This window comes from Pelmatolapia mariae, linkage group LG16_19 (assembly GCF_036321145.2).
Source record: "Pelmatolapia mariae isolate MD_Pm_ZW linkage group LG16_19, Pm_UMD_F_2, whole genome shotgun sequence".
Classification (NCBI taxonomy): Eukaryota; Metazoa; Chordata; class Actinopteri; order Cichliformes; family Cichlidae; genus Pelmatolapia; species Pelmatolapia mariae.
In genome coordinates, this window is record NC_086241.1 from 11,279,434 (window position 1) to 11,296,302 (window position 16,869).

General features: G+C 39.1%; 1 protein-coding gene across 5 annotated transcripts in view; it reads right to left on the reverse strand.

The window, feature by feature from the left end:
• Positions 1-623: 623 nt before the first annotated feature.
• The window catches only part of LOC134645346 (LIM and senescent cell antigen-like-containing domain protein 1), a 34,743-nt gene continuing 18,497 nt past the window's right edge, over positions 624-16,869 (reverse strand). For 3 of the 5 annotated variants that reach the window (XM_063498752.1, XM_063498753.1, XM_063498754.1), the window contains exons 2-10: positions 10,723-10,882; positions 9,009-9,075; positions 8,733-8,853; positions 7,847-7,996; positions 7,417-7,567; positions 6,117-6,209; positions 4,545-4,593; positions 4,237-4,312; positions 624-2,284 (exon numbers count right to left, since the gene is read on the reverse strand). In XM_063498752.1, the coding sequence (XP_063354822.1) occupies positions 2,170-2,284; positions 4,237-4,312; positions 4,545-4,593; positions 6,117-6,209; positions 7,417-7,567; positions 7,847-7,996; positions 8,733-8,853; positions 9,009-9,075; positions 10,723-10,882 (982 nt within the window). In that variant the 3' untranslated portion in view covers positions 624-2,169. Of the gene's footprint in view, positions 2,285-3,746; positions 3,879-4,236; positions 4,313-4,544; positions 4,594-6,116; positions 6,210-7,416; positions 7,568-7,846; positions 7,997-8,732; positions 8,854-9,008; positions 9,076-10,722; positions 10,883-16,076; positions 16,422-16,869 lie in introns of those variants that run through there. The other 2 variants (XM_063498756.2, XM_063498751.1) reach the window with 2 other exon arrangements.

Consider the following 16,869-nt stretch of genomic DNA (forward strand, 5'->3'; position numbering starts at 1 on the left):
TGATTAATCTTCCTGTATTTTTTTTTTTAGTCTTTAACTTTATTCCCAAAAGTTTTATACTCTGCATGATTGTCATTGTATATACTTACAGCATAATTCTAGTAATAAATATTTATTCTATCAGTTTATGTTTTGAACTGGTATAGTCAAACATGTTGCAGTTGTATTTCTAATTGTTTTCTGTTAGCTGAATGTGACTGAGAGTTAGCTAACATCTGGATATAGCCAACAATTTTGTCTTGAACTCTATTGATTTGTGCTCTTAATAACTTCTGAAGTTAGATGGATGCTTTTTCAGATTATGGTTGTCATATTGACTATCCTGCAGATGCTAATGGCTGTTTAGTGTTGCACACATGTGCATAATGTCCATTAGTAGTCCTCTGAGTCATATCATATGTGTGTGTATATGAGAATGTGGAGATGCTGCTAATATACTTGATAAAGGTAAAAATCAAGCATGTTCCCATTTAACGTGGACCCGAATGCAACATATGTGAAATTTTGGGGTGTCATTAAACATTACGCAACACTTGTGAATCCTGAGCCTGCTGCTGGTTTCACGTTACACTTCGAGAATGGTAAGAAGCTGTAAACCAAATAAATCACTACACACACACTGGTAGCATTGGCATATGTGTTTATTCTGATGAAGTGTCAGAATGACATTAAATATAATAAGAAACAACTTTCCAAATTTCAAGTTGAGAACATGCACTTTGGTGTGTTAACATGAATAAATCTGCTTGCAAACATTGCAATGATGATATCCAGTATCAGAGCAGTATCTGTTTGCACAGAGTCATCTCAGTCCATCAGAGTAGTAAAGTATCAAATAAAACCATGCACTGAACTATTTGTGGCTCGAGGTGCCGAAGTTCTGCCTCACAACAATCAGCCCAGCGGATAGTTTTACTTCTATATGACATAGAGAAAGTTGTGCCATCTGCACTGAAATGCACAACAGTAACATACACATAATGATAAAATAGTGGAATGTGTTTATCTATAGAACTTGTATTTTAAGCAAAGCTTTGTGATAAAATGCAGCTCATGTGAAGCATTCTGCAAGAATGAGACCAGTTTGGCTTTCTTTCCTAAGTGGGTCTGAGCCCCGAGGAAGTCGGTACACCTCCCTAAGAGGATCACTTTCCCTGGATTACAAACAACAGAGGAAACGTTCAAATGTTCAACATCAATCCCACATCCGGTCTCGGTACATGCTACAAGCCGTCATGTTGTAACACACACTGAGTTTGCAGTAACCATTCAATAAATCCTGTGGCTCAGACGCTTGTTATGATCAATATTTGTTGACAGCACATCGGGACGGGGGAGGGATTGTTTTATAGAACACTGACAGGTAACAGTTATTCACTCACATGTATTTAATAAATCAAAATTTCGCCTTCGGCACTTTGGCTGTATTGAATTAATTCAGATTGTAAACGCAAACTTAAGAAAATGCTGAATAAATACCAATTTGCACAGAGATCAGGCCACACAAAGATGCATAGCACGTACAGTAACAAGGCAATCCAACATACTGCAGGTGATGGTCGAGCCCACCTCTGTAGCATGTTGTATAATATTAAAATGTAGGTCCAATAAACAAAAAAAAGGCAGACAAAATACTTATTATGCATAATATTAATGGAAATAAACACTACTATTGCATAAAATGATACAAGTTGGAAATATTTGAGGTTATTTACACATTTAGGACATTTTCTTTCTTTGGGCTTACTTGATTGTTATAATAATGAAGCAGTAATATTTTTCAATAAAGGTTTTTTGGCATCACAAGACAAGGTGGTGGCAAAGCTTTTAAGTCATCATATTACCTTCAGCTTTCTATGTACTCTTAAAACTCATATGTCACTTTTTTAAATACAGGAAATTAGCAGGCATGTGTAAAACACACAGTGGAGCAATTCTGCAAAAAATGGTACAAGGCACAATGTTAAAGCTGTCTGACCGACAATGTGACTGCGGAGCTGCCGGCTGCAGGCACATGAAATTGAAAGCGCAATGCTTTCTAGCTATAACCAACCTAAATGCAACATAGCAGTTACAAAACACACAAATTCTTTATTTTAATTCTGGGCTTGTACACGGCCACCTCACGGTCTCATCTATCTTTCCCTCTCCAGCTGCTCCACTGTGTTTTTACTTCCTTGCAACAGTTTCAGACAGCTTTTTCAGTCTCTTCTTCAGCTCCAGAGGGAATTTCTCATAGCACTTCTTACACACCGGCTTCATGTCAAACTCCACAAACTTGTTCCTGTGGAAGAAAGAGAAACAGTTGTATTTCAGAAGACTGGTCAGTGATCAGTAGAGGATACTGTCTCCAGGTGAGAGGACCTATTTTCTATTTTGTAACATATCATGATATGTTTAGCATCACTGTAATGATCTCATTCCTTTAGAAGCCCATTTCTGACAAGTCTCAGACCTACTGAGACTTGAGATTACTTTTAAAATCCCATTTTCTGAATACATTTTTAATTCCATCATAAAAACTCTGATTCCTGCAAAAATTGGACGTAGCAATGTCTGAATTTTGAATGTTATTTTTCAGACCTTTATTTCAAAACCCCAAATCCTGGACAAAGATGCACACCTTCCCATGTGTGTTTCTGGTAGGGTGCTGCAATTAATCATATTTTTATCTTTAAAGACAATACACAAGAAGAAGACAACTGTCTTAACTTAAGACTTAAATTTGGATACTGATACTGGTATATGGGGATTCTAAAAATCACATTATACTCTGCATTCAAAGTACCATGTCACATTTGACTTCTGACCTAATATTTACATTTCACATCTGCCTTTCTTTCAACTTGACCTCATCTTTTCTCACCCTTTATAACAAAACCTGACACCCTACAAGGCTGAGACAAGATCAAGATGACAGAAACATGCATCCCTCTTTTAATAATTGCAGTCTCAACGTTAAATGAAGTCATTCTGATCATTGTTTTTCAAGCAGTCCTAATTTATGTCTGTTTTAGTGCTGGGATTCATGGGAATACTTAATGCCTTTTGATGAATAACAATTCCCTGAATGAACAGAATCTTGCCTGTGTTTTCCTTGACAGAAATCACTGTGTGTGCTGACACAGAGTTACAAGAAAATATTTACAGAGATGTAGGAGGTCTTTGGGTGCCTTCTGATTGTGTTCACTTCTACTAACTTGGCCAGCTCCCTAACCAATTTCCTCCAGCTGCCCCTGAACAGCCTTCCCTCCCAAAGTAGATAATCGCTGTATGGAGCGGCGCACGTGTCATAACTGTTAGGACCTCGGAATTTCAACAGCTGATGCCAGAAAGCTGCCGGAAATGATTACGGCTTTGCGCCTTACACCAGACAGACTGGGAGACCCATGAAACAAAGCTTTCCCTTCAACCTGTGATTGATCTGATTTTCCTGTTTGCATAGCAGAGGTTACAAGAGTACCAGCTTTAATCCTTACTAGCATTTCCGACTAGGAAAAGAACATTTTGCTGAAATGTTCCCGGTCTTACGTCACTCAGATATACTCAGTCATCTACAATTCTCTGCTTGTATTTTTGTTTCATGCCTTGGAAGCCAACTGAACTCAGTGTATCAGTGATCTAAGGGTTAAAAGTGGCATGGAAAGTAGGAAAAAACTGAAACAGATAGCAAGGAAGACAAAAACTGACCAAAGGAAAAATCAGCTGAAGTAAGGAGAGAGCAGAAAGAGAGGGATCACAGACACATGGGTATCAATTTCTTCTTCTTCTCTTTTGAGTCACGTTCTCGCTTGGCCAGCCGACGTTTCATGTCATCAGGGAGGCGCTCATAGCAGTGTTTGCACACCGGCTTCAGATCCACCTCCACAAACTTATCCCTGATAGAGCAGGGAGGAAGCAGAGATGGAAATGTGAAAGAGGAGGAAGACATGAGGAGGGGCAGAGAGAGAAGATGAAGGGAAAGGAATGAAGGAGAGGGAAGGGGAAAAGTGGGACAAGACAGGAGGACGATGAAAGGAAGGTGAGGTGAAGAAATAAGCCATCAGAGAAACAGCATAAGAGAAAGGTAAGAAAAAACAGTTTGGTAGCAGAAGCAAACAGTCTCAGATGGAGGATAGTGAAAAAAAAAAAAACGTGACAGACTAAACAGAGAAACCGTCAGACATATCACATGTTAAAGTCTACAGAGAGTCTTCAAAGAGTCATAATTCAGTTTGAATTGTCTGCAAAACTTACTTCAGGGTGAGCTTGGTGTTGCAAGTAGAGCAGGCAAAACAGTTGACACACCACGCCTTGTTAAGAGCAGACACCACTGGAAAAAAAAGCAGAAGGAGCAGCCACATGAGGCAGATTGTAGACTTATAGTTTAAATTAAACTAATGTTGGTGTGAAGTTCAGGCTACAAATAATTCTCAAGGCAAAATATGAGAAGAAATCAAGTTAAATTCAATATAATAAAGCAGTAAAAGTAAAAAAACAAAACAAAAACAAAGCTGATGTAAACAGCCATTATACATTATATTTATTAAAATTAACTTCCTCACCATCGCCTTCAATAACACGATTGCAGTGGTAGCAAACATCCCCAAACAGCTGCATGTGATGAGGAGAGAGAAACAAAAGGTTAACAATGCACTGATACATCTTATCAGTTTTTATTGAGGCTCACATGACACACAGTACTGTGCTCAGAAGGCACAGAAACAAGCGCAGGCTACAAGGCATTTGGAGTGAAAAAGAAAAAAGATCCACTAAAGCTTTCGAACACTAGGTGGAGTTGTTACATTGACAATCATCTTTGAGAGCCACTGAAGTGCACACTAATGTAACGTGTCTCATATACATGTATGAGAAAGACGAGCTTTAAGGCTCTTTTACGAAGAAATAAAAAATCTCCTGATTAATTTTTGGAAAGCCTGCTTTCCTGATTGCTCCCCACCAAATTAGTGCCTATAATAACAAACTCCTTAGGATCATGGAAGTCTGTGCCAAGCTCATTAGTAGAAAAAACATCAGAAACTGAGAAACCTGAGCTTTTTGCTCGGTTCACTTCTACATGCGTTTATCTCATTATTGAGATTTTAGTCAATAATGGTTTAGATGATAAAGAGATAAAGTCCACCAAAAAATGTAAGCACTTTGATATAATATTATAGATCGATGATCATGATCATGCTAATTTCATTGGGACAAGAGAAATATCTCTTTCAATGTAACTCATATCTACCTGTGCAAGTGGTTTATATATAGACTCACTGGACAAAAACTAATACGTGTATATTTGGAACAGATCCATAATGCTTACATACACTTTTGGTCACTTTATTAGGTACACCTTTGTTAGTACCTGGTTGGACCTCCTTTAGGAATCTTAACTGCCTTAATTCTTCATGGCACAAATTCAACAAAGTGCTGTAATAATTCCTCAAAGATTTTGGTGCATATCGACATGATAGTATTACATAAATGCTGCAGATTTGTCAGCTGCACATCCATGATCTTCCACTATGTCCCAAAGGTGCTATATTGGATTAAGATCTAGTGACTGAAGGCTATTTGAGCACAGTGAACTCATCATGTTGAAGAAACCAGTTTGAGATGATCTGAACTTTGCGACATGGTCTGTTATCCTACTGGAAGCTGCCATCAGAAGATGGTTACACTGTGGTCATAAAGTGATGGGCGTGGTCAGGAACAATACTAAAATACGTGTTTTAATGATGCTCAAATGACACCAGGAGCCTGAGCTGTTGGTACAGGGCAAGATGGGACGATGTTTTCATGTCGACTACACCAATTTGATGATCAGGTGTACCCAATAAAGTGTCTGGTAAGTGTATATAAAATTCTATACGCTGTATGCTGAAAAATTTATTGTCCATTTCAATCTTCGACTTTTCACGTTTTCATCTTCACTTTATACTTCAGCAGCTGTGGACAAACACACAGTTCCAATTCACTGCTAATGTAAACTCTGTTACTGATACTGATAGAGTCATGCATACCATAAACTAAGACAGAGAAATGGCAGTTTCACAACAGGCTAAACATAATAGCATGTTTCAATTTCTATTTTGGTGTTCCACATCAATATTTCGAGTACCAGTGTGTGTTACCTGGTTGTAGTGCGTTTCGCAGTAGGCCAGGCCCTTGCGTTCGTAGTGACGGTGTCCCAGGAAAGGTTTCTCACACTTAGCACACACAAAATGCTGCAAGCAAACCCAAGCCAGGCACACATGGTTAGCACAGCCATCAGTCAGTACAGTACCACACTCAGACTGTGCTAAAGGTAGCAGCACAGTCCGGCTTAGATATTATCAGAACATAAATAGATCAGTTGTTTCAAATGTTTTGTTGCTGCGTCCATACAGAGAGTTGAGAAGTCAGAATAGTGACTTCTAGAGCACCTCTAGAGGATATTGGGAAAATACAAAATTTTTATGACGGTAATGAATAAAAATCATATCTCAGCTACGAGATATAACATATTTTCGATAAATACATGTGAGGGCATGGATTTTTAAAATAGCTGATTTTGGTGGATAGTTTTACGATCCAATTTTTAAATGCTAACATTCATTTACAAAATAAATACTATATATACAGCCAGTATCTTTTTCTGGTAGCACATATAAACTCTCAGACAGAGCTCTAGATGTCACAGGACAATAAAGCTCTCTAGATACCCTTAAATGTTAAGTCAGGAAAAGCACCTCGTTTGAAATTAAGGTGGAAGTATGATTAGGCCCCAAGAAAAAAGTTTGCCAAGATATCCACTTTTCAGTTGAAAGACTAATTAGAAAACTTTTATACTTGTGTAACCCCTTGTATGGAGGCCGGGTGACTGTAGCCAGGCAGGGAGGCGGGGCGGTAACCAACGTAAGGCCGGTGCTTAATCCCCTCACCATATCAAAGTGTCTCTCACAATAGGCACGACCGCCTCGCTCATAAAACGGGTGGCCCTGAAACGGGCGCTCGCACACAGTGCACACATGATGCTACACGTGGAGGAGGGAAGACAGGAAAATATGCAAGGAAATATGTAAAAATAGAGATGAAAATAAGAAAAATAAAGCCAATAAACGTAACTGTGGAGGTAAAAAATATGGATAAAAAGTATGGCACATTTTTCACTAGGATAAAATATAGATAATAAAAAGCAATCATTTTCTTTTCTCTATGAAATCCAGCTGAGAATTACTGTGTTTGTTCTATTTCTATCAATGCAGAAAAGGAAAATAACCAAAGAATACATCATTTAGATTTAAAATAGATCCACATACAATCTGACAAATCATACTAAATAAATGAACACACTGAAATATTATCTATTCTATTATTTTAGTGAATAAATTGAGCCAAGTTAATGTAACTAAAGCTGTTTTCATATGCTTTTCGGTTCTTTTATTATCACACCTCCACATGCCACTGCTTGCCCATTGCATTAACCACACGGCCTTCAATGGGTCTCCTACAGGCTCCACAGATCGGGACACCCATCTTGTCGTGGCAGGGTAGACAGTAGAGCTCCCCCTTCAGCTCCCTTGCATCAGCTGTCAGCTCCTTACTGAAAAGGTAAAAAAAAAACACAATAAAACAATCCCAGTACATTTTACTGTAATTGAAGAGATTTATTTAGCTGTCATTTACGTACACAACCCAATAAACCATATATGAATATGATCAGATAGCTTCACAAAGCTGCAATAACACAGTCTGTCCAGCAGAGAGCAATAATACGCCTTTGCTCTATAACTTTGTGACGATCTGAAAATACTCTTTGTTGAACAATTGTTTCAAACATGTTTGACGGTGATTTTCTTTTTAATAGAAAGTCTCTGTTTACCCGCAGTTGTTGCAGTTGAAGTGATCAGGGTGGTAGGGGTCGTTCTTGAAAAGCAGAGGCTGCTCCTCAATAATGGCGTGGCACTTCTGACAGATGTACTTGCCGAGGCCCCGAGCTTTCTCTCTGTTGTGACATGGGCGGCACAGATGCCTGTTGGGACAGCAAGAGGGAGATAAATATAGAAAGACAGATGAAAACTTGTTTAGATGCTTTATAACTTATTATGAATATTGTAGATCTTTCCACATCTGGTTTTGTCTTCTGTGATTCAAGTGAATCAAACAGAGCCTACAAGTATCCTCCTTAAATCCTTTTCACAGGAGTTAGATGTGTCCATGACATGTTTTTATACATTAACTGTGGCTAACACAGTGAAAATCAGGTTGGGATTTCCTCATATGTAGAACTTTAAACTACTTGAAATATTTTGTTTTAAACAAAGGCGCTGCCTGTGCAGAGCTTGCAAGAAGCAGGACAAATGATGCTTGCAAGCTCTGCACACGCAGCACCTTATTCACATTGGTGTGAAAACCACCACACATTTATCTCAGTTGGACAATAGATGGACTTTTTTATTACAAGGCTGGCAAAGTTAAAACTGTTTAATATGTTCCAGCTGTGCCAGATATTTTGGTTTTCACATTCAGCGCTGTCGGAAGGTGTTGGGAAAAATTTAGGGCTGTTTTACATCTATGAGCTTTGGTGTAAGATTTCAGAGCTGAGCCAAGACAATATAAAAGACAGGGGAGAGTAAGACAGGGTCTATATAAAGTACCTGATAAAAAGCATTACAGAAAAAAAAACTGTAGCTTTCTATATCTGTTAAAAGACATCATTTAAAAAGAATTGCAACCGAAACTGTGGTGAGTTGATGTAGATGACTGACCTTCCAGCATTCTTAACAAATCCAACATCTGCGAGCACAGCCTGGCAGATATCACAGCAGAAGCAGTCTGGATGCCAACTGTTGTTCATTGCCTTGATCACACGGCCAATAATGAACTCACCTGGGAGAAAAAAATACATTTAAATAGGTGTGTTCATGAGCAAACAGTTACGCAGACATTAATTATGTCAAGAGAAACAAAGTCCACATCCTCCCTTTGAAACAGTCGTAGCAGGTAAAGAAGATGGATGGATTTAATTAATTCCCTGTACTCACCACACTGGTGGCAGCAAGGTGCAAACAGCATCTGGAAGTCATGCTCACAGTACTTCCTGCCTTCAAACTGTCAACAGATCACATAAATAGATTAGGACAGTCATAACACTGATAAACAATATCATTAAAAAAAAAGCTCAAATAGCTAAAATATACACAAACTTCTAATTATTATACTGTGTGAACCATGGACTGTAAATAAAAGGTGGATGTAGCCTTGAAGTTCTTTGTAGTGGCCAGCAGGGGGCGATTCTAGTTTAAAAAGAGATCAGACTGTATTGGGGTTTCTTACATGACATCATCTGCAGATTGCTCGAGAGATGTCTGCCATTGCTGGTTGCTGGGTCTTACTGGGTGAAATTGGATTCAACTAAAGTGTTGCACTAAAAACCTCCTAGTGATTGCTATGGCCACTGTTAGTATTTTATTGTTATCTGGAAATACCTGCTAACTACTAGCCAAGCAGCAGTACAACGAGTCGGTGATTTTGAAGGCAAACTATTTGCATTTCTGGTTTGCATTGCTCTTTCCACAGTTTCACTACTGGAGAGTAGCTGTTAAATGTTTGTAGACAAGTCCATCACTTCTATTCAAAGTACAACTGGAGCAATATGCTATACCTCAAACAATCAGTTTGGAGGTTTTTGCCATTTTGCCTTAGTGACTTCAATGTGGCTTCCAGGGGTTCACTAACTGTTCTGTAAGTTTTAGACATTATTTTCCCAGCAACTGCCATAAACCTCAAGCAACCACTTGCAACCACATGCATCACTAGTTTCAAGTCTTCAGCACAGCATGATGTTTATTTGGTTATTTAAGGTGCCAGTTAGAGTGAAATTTAACGAAAAAGTACATATTTTCATTGACAAGTTGCTACCTTATGAGTGCACAGTGTCATTGTTTCTCAGTTGGATCCATCCTTCGAAAAAACCAAGATGGAGACAACTGAAATGCATAAATTGTGTAACAGAAGGGGTGTTCCAATCAGTTCAGCAGGTTGAATTAAACCCACACTGTTGTAACCCAGTTTTAGAATATAAAAAGAATAAACAAGCTTTTGTACATATTTCTTTGTATACGTTTTAATTTCATGTAATTGTTTTTAAACTTTATATATTAAGTCTTCCCTTTAAAACAAGAGTTTTATTACCATTCTTATCAAGGTTGATACCGATGCTGATACTTTGCCATTTTGCCATGTAAACAAAAACAAAACAAAAAACTCATTAAGCGTTCCTCATTTATTACCAGCCAACCCAGTATTTACTGTCACACAATGGGGCGGCTAATCTTTATCTGAGTATTTATAGGAGCATGTAGCATGAGGAATGACATCTAACATCCTTGGCTTTGATGTTTATTTACTGATCAGAGCTGACAGGTTCCCTTGAGCTTGCCGGTGAAACATCTGGCCCTGTGTCAAGTAAGCAAATGGTTTCCTGGAAGAGAGCTTCTAATAATCCAATAATTCTTTAAGGTTGTGCTCACCATTCTTTATTTACTTTAACTGGACAGTTCCCTCACACTAAACATTGATCTAACTATATAAAGAAGGCCAATTTATTGTTAAGCTGCATTGTAAGCTTTGTTAGGCAATGAAGCATATCTGCTATAAAAAGCTGACACAATTAGCAGGTGTTTATTATTATAATGCCCAAACCTGTCAGGTACCATCATGCATATTTTATGGGATTAGTAAAGAAAAAGATGTTACCTCATAGAAGAGCCCCTCTGGGAACTGCTGGAAACACTGGGCACACACGAAGCACTGCTCATGGTAAAGTTCCCCGTTGCTGTTCACTATCTTCTCTACTGGGTCAAAGCCACTCTTGCAGCGCTCACACATGGCATTGGCCAGTGCATTGGCCATGTTGCTGAGGAGAAGAAAAACAAACTTAAAATCGAGGACAAAGTATATTTCTGTACTCAAAAAATTAGTTGATATAAACTTTAAATACAATATAATCATTACAAAAAGCTTTCGCAACTGAAGCAAAACTCGCTTCGCTCAAGATATTATTGGCTTCAAATAAAGAAATAGGGCCATAACAGCAGGTATGCTAGTAACAAATGACATTATTATTCCCTTGGACAGAAAGACACATTGTGCTACCATGTTTGTTGATCTATCCGAGGCATGTGATTCTCTCAAGCAAACCCTGCTCTTAGGCAGACTCAGTGATGTTGGTTTGGGTGACTGTGTTCAGGAGCTAGCTTGTGGATATATCTCACTGTGTTTATACAGATGGATACAAGTCAAGTTTCCTGGACAGTCCCCCGCAGTTCAATTTTAGGCCCCTGTTTTTTCTATTTTTAAAAACACAATTTAAAAGAATTGATTTACTGCTAAAATGCAGCTTTATGCAGATGACACCATACTTTACTCTGAGTCAGGGCATTGCCTTTTGTCTGTTGCAGGCATCATTGTGTGGTTTAAAGGTGGTTCATAATGCTAAGAAACCACATAACTGTGTATTCTATAATCCAGTTTATTGGCCTTCATTAATCCTAAAGCTGGGAACCAAGTCACTCCGTGCATTGCTTTGAAGGTGACTGCTGGTTGCTTGCCAACATTCCAGGCTCTAGTATCCAAGGTAAGCCCTCTATTGTATTAAGTACCAGGTCATATCTCAGTCAACAGTATTCTTTACTCTCATTCATGGTTGCTTCAGTCAGTCGCAAAGTTTATCTCAGCTCCTACCTACTTTGTGTTGCCAACCGTTACTTCACCTGTGGTTACCAAATATTCATTTCCATGGTCTCTGGTTGCCACTTCCCTGCAAATTGTTTTTGCCATACTGAGTAAACTACTTTCTTATCTGCATCAACTCCTATGGCTTACAAAACAACTGCTATGAGTAGTCCTCTAGATGGCTCCTTTTTAGGGTATCCAGGGTTTTCCCCCTATTTAATAAGTCCAACCTTATTTCTCTAACTTAATTATAAAAAATTATTTTATTGTTTCCTACCATTGATTTTACATCTGTAAGGAATTTCTTTCTGTAACATATTTCCCTAAAGAATAATAATAACAAGGGTCATGCCAGGACACACCTAACACCTAATGTAGTATCGTCCACCAACATGATAACAGCTGAAAGATACACTCAAAGTCAAAGAGAAAGTAGTCAAAAGAGAAAGTAATGTGGGAAAGACCAGTCACACACACACACACACACACACACACACACACACACACACACACACACACACACACACACACACACACACACACACACACACACACACAAGGTTTGAGGTTTATTTTGGCTCAGCTGATTTGGGAAACAAACTAAAGTTACTGCTCATCCATCCAAGAAATGTGAGTGCATGCACTAACATGGATTCATACAGGAAACAAAACAGAACAAAAAACCCCAAACAAAACCGAACAGATGTGGTCTAATGATTTTTTAAAAAAAAAAAAAGCTTGAAAACTTGAGACAGGCAGCAGCTATTGCTGTTTTGCTCGACAATTAGAATTGTTTGTTTTGAGAAACTTTGGGTTTCTCTGGTTTTGTATTTTTGATTACTCTTGGTGTCATGGTTCTGTATTCTGTTTGTTGACATTCGGGCTTTCTCTTATGAGCTTATGGTTACTGTTCAATTATCTGTGCATTTAGTTAATTGAAGGTTGTGTATCCCCTTTGTGTATTCCCACTCTGTTCCTTGTCTCTGGTCTCCATGTTTTGTCTTCTGTTTGTGTTAAGCCTGGTTGTCTTAGTCTGGGTGTGTCAGTCTTTTCCTGTTTTATTTTGGTGTCTGTTCCTCCCTGTATCTTGTGTCTAGTTTTACTTCCTCCTTAGGCATTATGCTAGTTATCTCCAGCTGTGTTCCCATCTGTTTCCCATTCTCTCGTTATCCTTTGTTTGTATCTATTGCCTCAGTCTTCCCTTGTTTTTGTCACATCTTCTCTCATGGTTGTATTCTCTCTCGCATTATCTTTATTAAAGGGTTTTTTTTAATACCTTCCTTAGCTTGTGTTATTTTATACTTCGTTTTAGTTTAATAAAAGCACTTTTTAGCTTAGTTTAATCCTCTTGTTTCCAAGTGCTATATTCTGAGTGCAACTCTGCCAGCCACACAACCAGTCCTTATATTTTTTTACTGCTGTACTGCTAAAAACACAACTGTAATGCATCACTGGGGGTGGGCCCCAGGCTAATATTTCCTTATGTTGCAAAAACCAGTGCCAGAACAAGCAGCACATTATGAGGCACACCCAAAAACCTGCAAGAGAGATTTGTGAAACCCTCCTCAAAAAACAAAAAGAATTATTTACAATCTTTTCTTCTGTCAACCATCACATCTGCAAAATTTGTCACAACACACAGTTAAAACCCCCAAACTTTTAGTTCATTTAAATAAAAAGAAAATCTGACACATGAACAGCTGGCACACAGCTGGATGTTTTGATTGTGATTTACAAAATGGAAAACAAGCCAATCTGATCTGGCAACGGGCAAACTACGCTCTCTCTCAAACTGAATGAATATATTATGAAAAATGTGCAACACATCTGTCAAACAGTCAGCTCAAATTTACAGCATCTAGTTTTTATAGATGTTGACAAGTTTTAGCTATGCTATCATCTAATAGTTGGCTGATTGGTCCTGTGTGCATCTGACCAGTCTGTATTTACTCCTAAAGGTAGGATTTGTTACACCGAGCACAGAGATCTGACCAAATGAATCCGGTATGGCAGTCTCTACACAATTCTCCACAATCTGATCCTTTATATTGTCATAACTCTCCAAACCCACTTCTGTTACAAATTATACTCAGGCTGAACTTTGGACTACTTTTATCTCGACCTCAAGCACAGAAAGCAATCAAATGCCAAAACTGCAACATTCACTGTTAATTAATAAATAGCATATGCCCCCTGCTCAGAATAAAAACACCTCCTAACACTTACGACAAACTGGAGGTAAATAGGAGTGTGCAGACATTTGCACAGATAAAGGAACAACGACAAGGGAATAGCGGGACTGTCCCGGCTTCGCTGCTTTGTTTTAAAGGTCACAATACCACAGTGTATCTAAGCAACAGAAGTACGCACACAAGGCCGTTGAAGGATGTTTATGGAGTGATGCCATCTGTTCATTTAAACTCACACCAACTTGGGAATCATCAAGAATTCCATAAACTTCAAGACATTTTAACTCACTGTTTAGGGCTTTACTCTAAACTGGTCATCATTCCAAATGTCTGCCAAATAGCTTTAAGAATGCGCGCTACATCAAACGGGTAGAGTGAGTGGAGGTTCTTTTAACATGAACACATTGAAACAAGATGTTTCCACTCCTCACATGCTTATCAGACGCATATTGTTTTATATGCCCTGTCTGGGCTGATATCAAACACACTGAGAGCCCTGCCCTGTCCACAGGCTTGGTGGGAGGAAGTGATACATCCTTTAGGCATTTCCACTCTGCTATCAGCTTCTAGCACTCTGTGTGAGCCAAAGACAAGCAAGAGATGCAGATCTCAGACAAAATATGTTTTTTCTTTAAACCTAGTGCAATCAATGACAATCCGGATCTTTTTAAGGCCGTGTAAGCTGAAAAAAAATTCTCACCAGCTTCTGCATGAACTGCTCATATGGACAAGTCAAGAGAGGGCAAAATGATTTCTAATACAATTAAAATGGGTCCAGATTTCTTAAAACTCCACAGTGAATATAAAGTGGATAAGAGTGGATAAAGAAAATAATTTTTTTATGAGCACCATCTGTTCCCTCTACTCTGCCTTCTCTGGTCTCCATTTATCTTCAGGTCTTCTATTTGATTTTTCAGTGTTTTCTCGTTCTTCTTATATCTTTAATATAAAAAACCTGACTGTTCTGACCATGCAATGGTACATTTTAGCTTTTCTTAGAATGATTTCAACACAGATTTACAAATAAAAATCGTCTTATTACACTGGTGAATGCTCACAGTAAAAATAGCCAAAGTTTTAAAAAATGAAGTCAGCACATGTGCCAGTAATCCCCGTGAACCAACAGCTCGGTTTCCTGACTCGGCCCTTGTATGATGTCATTGAGAATGGATATTCCTAACATGACCATTTTAGGCTGTGAGCACAGAAGCCCCACCCATCTGCTGTTCAAACCTTTTGTTTGCTAGGTGCAGCCAGTCAGGGAAAAGTTGGATTACAGGGAGGGGCAGGCTCAAAGATAGAGCTAAAATGAATGGATGAAATGACTGTCTTAGCACATGAAAAGAAATATCATATTGAAAAGGTCCACTTCAATGTTTTACACGACTGACACGGCTCTTGCTTTCCTCAAAACAAAATTTTCTGTCTCTTCTGTCTCTATTGACTGCTTCTGATGACAGGCCTCTAAGCGTCCTTTGGAGAAACCTGTGGGTGACCCTACATTCATGCTTTCCCACATGTGATGATGTACCCCGATCAGTCAGAAATAAAGTATGTATATTTAGCCTTCCTGTGTTTCAGGCACACATACTTCAAATGCCAGCCAGCATATTCTGCTTTGCATAACAACTCCCCCCCCTTGGCACAAAAATAACTCTTCCTTAGTGCTCCCTCCTGTAGCGCTCAGAGCTATCCCTGCACAAACATGGCACCTAAGGAAGCTTAAGCTGATAAAACCCAGTAAATAAATCAGAATTCTTCACATTCTGTAACACGGCCGTAAGCTGGGGGTTAACACACTAATGCTACGTCAGAAAATGAGCAGAGTAAAGTCCTTAACCCACAATTTCTCTGTCATAATCCCTTTTTGTGTGCACTGCTACCACTTCAATTGGCATGTTGGTTACAAAATGCATATTCTTAAGCTGAGAATGAGATGATACCAGTCATCATACAGCCAGGCAAAGAAGACAACTCTTTAAGTCCTGTTGAGATTTCTAAACTAAGGTGTGATATTTTGGCAGTGGGACAGCTGAAAGGGGAACGCAGAAGACTACTACACACCTCAAGGCACAATTTGCACATTCAACATCCTACACTGAGGTATATCTTTTCTCACTACACTCACTGAAATCTGTGGTTAGAAGTCTCCAAGTCACAATAAAATCTTACTTCCGATCTACTTACTAGCGAGCATAAAAATCACAAAACTCCTTGTAGACTTTCACATCACTCTTCCGCCTCTGTGATTTGGACACGGGGACCTCATCCTCCGCTCCATCTCCTCCACCGCCCTGAAGCCTCTGATGGTAGCCGTTCATCTCGCTGTGAGGACTGTGGTGTACAGCTTCTCCATCCTCAGGTATCGATGGAGGCATTCCACGTCTGTTCATATCCATGCTTATCTGAATTAACAGCAATAGTCCGTCTACCGCCGGCTCAAGAGAAATGCTATTAGAAGTCCTTACACTCCAGTAAAAAAGCTTTGGGATGCTTCAGTGTTCGTTTCCAGCAGCAGGAATGCAGTAGGCAGCGAGAGCCGTAATCCACATAGCAAGAAGGAGAGCAAAACACCAATCACACTACGCTGGGAGTAGTCTCTCTCTCTCTCTCTCTCACACACACACACACACCCTCTCTCATGGACATACTCCCCCCCTTTCTCTCACTCCCCCATCAACTCTCAACACACACACACTTTTCCAAACTCGCTGTCTATTCTTGGGCAGGTTGCTGAAATTGAAAGGCCCACCCTGACGCCTGTCCAGGCAGAGGTCACTGTGTCAGATCGCACTTACACACACACACAGCATTATTTTAATTTTTGAAATCCCTAATATATAAACAGTCTTTGCCTGATATCTCCTCATGCTATCAATCTGTATGTGTGTGTTTGTATGTGTGTTAAACAGCTGGAGCTCTCAGCTTTCTGGGAGATCTAACAATGTGGCTCCAACTGAGGATTGCGCAAAGCGGGAAT